Genomic DNA, 6,990 nt, shown 5'->3' on the forward strand with positions numbered 1-6,990 from the left:
CTGTGTTACCCAGAATCCTCCTGCTCCTCCTCTCTGCGACCCTCCTCAGATTTACCTCACCAGCGTGGGGGACCCGTCCTCCCTGACCCCCCTCCTCCCCCTCAGCCCCGTCGGAGGGTCTGTGAGCCCGGCGCCCCCCCCGCAGGTCTCCGTGGTCCCGCAGGGGGGTCAGCAGGACGACTGCGGAGGAGTCGCCAACCCGGCTTCCAGTTTCCCTCCTCACCCGTCTCAGCCGCCGCCCGTCTTCGTCATCATCAACCCATCACCTCCTCCTCAGCAGCCGGCGACCATGACAGCCGCCCCGCCCTCCGTGGCCCCTCCCCCCGCCGCCCGCCCCCCTCCCCCCCCCATCGTGATAAAGGAGGAGAACCTGCCGTCGGAGGAGGATCTGCTGGAGATGGTGTCTCAGGCGGAGGAGGTGCCTCAGCTCGTCTGTTCAGGCGGACCGGAGCCCCCCCTCGCCATCGTGGAGAGCCCGCCCCCTCCCTGCGTGGAGCCCGGCGTGGGAGGTCAGCAGCCTGCGGCGGGGGCGAGAAAGGACTCGCTGACAGGTAACACGAGGTCACTAAGCGACCACGTTTTCCTCCAGCTGTTTTCACCTCTCTTTTTCTGTCCAATCAGAGCCCTGCGTCCCTCCTGTGTCCTCCTCCTGCTCCTCCTCCGCCGCGGTGACTCCCTCCATGACCTCCTCTTCGGACGCCGCTCCTCCAAAACCAAAGAAGCCCCGGGGCCTGGAGCTGCCGTCCTCGCCCTCGCTCCCGCCCGGCCTCTCGCTGGATAAGGTCTGACTCGCTTCTTCACGCTGCTGAGTCCTTAAACGCTCACTTCCTGTTGTGCTTCACTTCCTGTTGTGTTTCACTTCCTGTTGTGCTTCACTTCCTGTTGTGCTTCACTTCCTGTTGTGTTTCACTTCCTGTTGTGCTTCACTTCCTGTTGTGCTTCACTTCCTGTTGTGCTTCACTTCCTGTTGTGCTTCCTCTGCAGGTGAACGCAGCCGTCAACAGTTTATTGGCTCCTGGATCGGCGACCAACACGCTCACGCCGACCGTCATCACCTCACACGCTCTGGTAAACCCTCGCCGGTGTCTGAGCCGCACAAACAGGAGACCGCCGTCAGGACGTTCTGATCACGTGTCTCTCTGTGTCTCTAGACTCCGGTCCTGCTGACGCCGAGCCCGCTCCCCTCCACCATCCACTTCTGGAGCACGCTCAGTCCCATCGCGCCGCGCTCGCCGGCCAAACTCTCCTTCCAGGTAATCCACCCGCCGCCGCACGCACGCACGCACGCACGCACGCCGCTCTCACCCTCACAGATCAGCTTCAGTACCCGGGTTCTGATCCTGACGCGGTCTCAGCCGCGCTCAAACAAGGAAGTGGACCGCTAAATGACGTGAATCTAGAACGGCTCCCGTCGGTTCATAAACCGCCGTGTCCGTTTAGCGCACGCCGCATTTCTGCGCCGCTCGCTCGATGTGGACGCAGGAAGAGGGTCGTCAACGGCGTCTCGGAAATAACAAAAACATCCACAGGACTCAGTCTGTGTGGTTACCATGGTTACGGCTTCTGCTGTCTGCGACTGTGCACACACTGCCCCCTGCTGGATCAGACGGAGAACAACGTTTCTGTTTCTGTTTTATTTAAATTTAAACTTTGAGATTTTTGTGGAAACATTCGTTTCACTCAAACTGTGACTGAAGTCCTTCATGTCTCCTCCACCACCAACAAGGACACACACACACACACACACACACACACACACACACACACACACACACACACACACACACAGCTGGTGTCTCTGCAGGTTGCTGGCTCACTTTTTTCTCCATCTGTTCTCAGAAAACAGAAAATTATTGAAGGTTCAGTTCATCCAAATCAGAAACGACATCCTCTCCTCTCCTCCCTCCTTCTCCTCCCTGAATTTCCCTCGGGATCAATAAAGTATCTATCTAAATATCTATCTATCTATCTATCTATCTATCTATCTATCTATCTATCTATCTATCTATCTATCTATCTATCTATCTATCTATCTATCTATCTATCTATCTATCTATCTATCTATCTATCTATCTATCTATCTATCTATCTATCTATCTATCTATCTATCTATCTATCTATCTATCTATCTATCTATCTATCTATCTATCTATCTTCTTTCCTCTCTCCTCCCTCCTTCTTCCTCTCTCCTCCTCTCCTCTCTCCTCCTTCTTCCTCTCTCCTCCTCTCTCCTCCTCCTCTCCTCCTCTCTGTTTTGTTTTCTGATTGAAGCTGAAGGGAGACACTGACAGCAAACAGCTGTAAACGTTTTATTTCACCTCCTCTGCTTTGTGTGTTTGTGAGTCTTTGTCGCCCCCTCCTGGTACATCCAGGTATTACAGGAGGAGACTTTATTTTAAGTCTGCTGAGATGTTCAATCCAGCATCCGTCACTTTCCCGTCTTCACATGAAAACTTTGAACAGCGTCTGACTGAAGGTCATAAAAACCTCGTGGTCGACGTGTCCGTGGTCGCTGCAGGTTCATGAAGGACTCGTCTGTTCCTGCGTCCATGTTTGTTGATGTTTGTCATCAGCTTAGCGGTGGAAACATGTCGGGCTTATTGTCGACGGTTTGAAGCTCCTCGCCGCTTTACGCAGGAAACCACGGGCAGCAGATTATTGAGGATGAGCTCAAAGCGTGTGGAGGATTAAAGCTGCTGTCATATTCACATGAAAGATTAAAGATCTGTGCTCACTGAACAAATCCATCTGCGTTTAACCTACGACGAGCGACGTGTCACCAACGCCGTCCTGGACGCCGAGAAGATCAGTGTATTTCTCTCTCCGTCCATCAGAGGGCGCCATTTAGCTGCACGACACATGAAGACAGGAAGTGTGTAAACTGTCACATTGTGTAAATCTCTCTCCCCCCCTCTCTCCCCTCTCTCTCCCCCCCCCTCTCTCTAGTTTCCAACTAACGGCAGTAATCAGATCCACATCCCGGCCCTGAGCGTGGACGGACTCTCGACCCCCGTCGTCCTCTCCCCCGGACCCCAGAAACCTTGAGACTCCGCCTTCTCCTGTCTCCTCGCCTGCTCAGACTTCCCCCCCCCCCCCCAGAGGGCCGGAGGAGAACTGCATCTGATTCAAGAAAACGCCCGGACACGCCCCGCGGCCTGATGGGTAAGACTCGGAGGTTTGATGGTTTACGGGGACGTACGAGGGTCGTCATCGCTCCTTCAAACTTTCTGTTCCTTCTTTTACTTCCTGTGGCGGCGCTCGAACTTTAAGCCGAGGAGTCGCCGGGGGAGACGGGGACGTTTCCTCCAACTTGAACGCATCACGAAAAGCCGTCTGCAAAAAAAAAAAAAAAGAAAAAAAAAGGGAATCAGGTCTAAACGTGGACGCCACGATGGAGGGCTTCAACTTTGGGATGAAGATGGCTTTTCAAAATAAAAGCAGTTTTGAGAATGTAGAATTTTTTTTGGGGAGAGAAAAACAGCAAACTGGAACCAGCTCGACTTTTTGAATTTTTACTGGAAACGTTACGAAGCGAAGCGGCTCAAACACTCATCATTAACCCCTTAAAGTTTGAGCTGATGCTGATCTGGATCTTTCCGTCGGGATGGTCTTTTTTTTAATGCTTATTTATTCCTGTTTGCTCCGGAGGGTCGTTTGTGTTTCCTCGCCATGGCGCCTGACTGTCCTGGGTGTGTTTGATTTATTCACTCCCACATTAACACTTTACAAACTCGAGGCCGTTTGAAGGGTCTTCTCTTATTGGCCTCTTTTAAAGGCCACGCCTTCCTCTGCTTATGCATGGCCTGTTGTTTGACCTCCTCTGCATCACTGACCAATCAGAGAGGAGCGATGAGGAGGAGCGTGAGCTGCAGAGGAAAGTTCTCTAACACGTCTCTTATTTTCTACACAAGTTCAAAGATGTTTTAACGTTAGCGATCGGAGGAGAGAAACCGCCGCCACCGTTTTCTACGGAGGTCACGTTCCTCGGCGAGGGTTCAAACGGAACGTGCAGAACTTTGTTTTATTGGTCGAGAGATGATGATGATGTTTTTATTCTCAGCATTCATTCCTGACGTTCAGCTGCTCTTTCTGTTTCCTGTTTTTTGTTCCTGACCGCCTCGGACGCTCCGGTTTGCGGCGTGCACGTCACGGCGGTCGGAGGTTTTTCACTGACGGTGACTCGTGTCAGTCTGACCCGTGTTTACTCTGAACGGGCGTTACTGTTCCTTTAAGACAGCCGCCGCTGTCATCGTCGTCGTTGTCGTTGTTATTGCTAATGTTGTTGTTTTCTGATGCTAGTGGTTGCCATAGTAACCTGACCCGACTGTTGTTCTTCTACTTCTTGTTGTTGTTGCTGCGGAGCCGAAGCTCCTCTAACGTGTTTCTATGCTTCTGTGTGTGACGACGAGGCTGAACACACACACACACACACACACACACACACACACACACACACACACACACACACACACACACACACATCAGGAACTGAGTGAAGCTGGGAGTCGTCGTTTCTGGAGAGACGTTTAAATTACCGGTCAGCTTCAAAGTAATGGTCGAGTAAAAACACGAGAGAGACTTTTATTTTGAAATGTTTCAGTCGTCTCGCTGCAGGTTTGATAATGAAGAAACTAAACGTTTAATTATGTCGGTGAATTTAAAGTTTTGTCACAGGAAGGGCGTGCGACTTCCTGTTTCCAGGAGGTGTCGCCCTTGAGCTCCGGCATGAAACCAAAACAGACTTCCTGTTAGGCCACGCCTCCTCCGTACTGAAGCCTCCGCCCTCCTTCAGAGACTCCTCCCTCCTCGACTCGAGTCTCGGACTTTGTTTTTGTTGCCGTGGTTACACGACGAGAAAGGTTTCGGTTTTGAGACGACCCTCCTTCAGCCTGAGCTCAGTTCCTGACGGCGTTGTGATTTCCCAGCCTCGGTGGTGACGTAAACGCAGCACCAAGTCTCGACAGCATGACTCTATTTTTCTATCAGAGACGAGACGAGTTTTTATCGTGTAAAAAAAAAGTTGAAAGAGCGTCGAAGCCTTAAAGATTTCAGCGAGAGGAAAAGAAAAAGATCAAAAAGCCATTTATGAAGAAGACGCATCGAGTCCCACATCTTTGATGTTCCTCTCACCAGCAGAACACCACGAATGTTTTTATACTGAGTCGTAACAGTGTTGCATTCTGGGTAATGTCCAGATTCAGATGTTTTTTACGTACGCCACTTTCGGAGGCCGCTGTAAAAAATGATGTGCCACTTCAAACAGCAGACGGATTATTGACGCCGCGTTGAGATTAAAGCTGCTGATTTACGAGTCTTGTGAGAAGATAGTTGTTTTATTTTCAAAATAAAATACATAATTTTTACGTAAAATGATGAATTTACCAAAATGAGAGTCTTAAAGATTATTTGAATTTCCCTCGGGATCAATAAAGTGTCCATTTATTTTAGACAGCAAAGTCGTAATATTAGGCAATAAACTCTTCAGAGACACAAGTCGTACATTCACAAAATAAAAGTCGTACATTCACAAAATAAAAGTCGTACATTTACGATATAAAGTTCGAACAGACGAAAGTCGTAATATTATGGAATTAAAGTCGTAAATTTAAGAGAAGAACAAGTTTTGTGAATTCACAATAATCACAATTAATAAAATAAACAAATTGCACAAGTAGAGAGGAAGTCTCGAGCCGCAGTCGGAGGTCGGCGCTCTCGGAGAGCGACCTCCGACGTGTAACTGATGACCAGGCGGACTCTCTCTCCCCGCCACGATCCAGAGAAGGTTCCCGAGGGCAGATTTCAGCTTCTTGTCACGTCTGAATCTTTGAAACACAAGTTGTGAACATGAGTCATCGGGTGTGAGTGGCGTGGCGTGGCGTGGCGTGGCGTCTTCCATCGGGAGAAGAACGAACGTTTTTAATCGACACCTCGTTTCAAAGTGGCTCAACATTTTTCACACGTGTGCGAGATGTGCGAGCGCTTGCGACGTCACGGGTGCACGAATCCTGCAGAGCCTCGGCGCTCTGCTCGCAGGTCGGGAGTTATTTATAACCTGTGAAATGAAACGCACACACGTGTTTGAACAGGCCGCCGCCTCGGATTGAGCTAACGTGCTAGCGTGCCAAGGCGTTCCTACATGCTGATTGTTTTCACGACGTGCTGATCTTCATGTTTCTAAAAGTGTTGGAATCTGGAGCGTTCTGTCGACGTCGTCATGATGACACGTTCAGACTGTACAGACAGCAATGCATCATGGGATGTCATTTACAAAAGCTCCTCTGAAGAGCTTCATCGTCTGCTCCGACGTTGCCGATGTTTGTTGCCACGGTAACAGGCGGGTTTGAACATCTCTGGGTTTCTACGAGACTCGAACCAAAAAATGTAAAGTTCAGTTTCATGTGATGTCATTCCTCGCGTCTGTATTAAATCAGACCTGATTGGTTGGCGGTTTGCCGTCCCATGATGCTTTGCAGCAGGATGACCTCAGACAGAAAGCTCCGTGTGACTGTACATAAACTCTGATATAACCATATATATAAATATATATTCTGTACGTATGTGACGGCCCACAAACTCCTTTCTGTGGCCCATCGTCGCTGTCAGATCCAGCGTGGCCCCGCCCCTCCTCGGCTATGATTGGCTGAGGGTTTATTGATGTAAAGGGGCGGGGCCTGCTTTTATTTTTCTGAGACAGAGCTCTTCTTGTTCCTCGTGTCGTTTACTGGAGATATTAAAAAGAGAAACTATTTTTTATGGACACGGCTTTTAGTTTTCTGTTTGTGTAAATGTCTTAACGATGATCTGTTTTTGTTTACTAACACACACACACACACACACACACACACACACACACACACACACACACACACACACACACACACACGGAGGAAGAGGAGGACAATAAAACTATTTTGTTCTGTACTCTGTCTGATCACTGACTCCACCGCTCCATGACCATCACGGGCTCAGATTGAAGCTCCGCCCCCTCAC

At 49.9% G+C, this 6,990-nt stretch overlaps 1 protein-coding gene across 1 annotated transcript in view; it reads left to right on the top strand.

The window, feature by feature from the left end:
• Nucleotides 1-6,757, top strand: part of elk1 (ETS transcription factor ELK1) — a 13,635-nt gene extending 6,878 nt beyond the window's left edge. Inside the window, exons 6-11 of the mRNA XM_079359834.1 lie at nt 14-551; nt 622-782; nt 985-1,068; nt 1,152-1,253; nt 2,947-4,647; nt 4,679-6,757. Coding sequence (XP_079215960.1) covers nt 14-551; nt 622-782; nt 985-1,068; nt 1,152-1,253; nt 2,947-3,045 — 984 coding nt within the window. The 3' untranslated portion in view covers nt 3,046-4,647; nt 4,679-6,757. The remainder of the gene's footprint in view (nt 1-13; nt 552-621; nt 783-984; nt 1,069-1,151; nt 1,254-2,946; nt 4,648-4,678) is intronic.
• The last annotated feature ends 233 nt before the right edge of the window (nt 6,758-6,990 follow it).

This window comes from Symphodus melops (assembly GCF_947650265.1).
Source record: "Symphodus melops genome assembly, chromosome: 13".
NCBI lineage: Eukaryota > Metazoa > Chordata > Actinopteri > Labriformes > Labridae > Symphodus > Symphodus melops.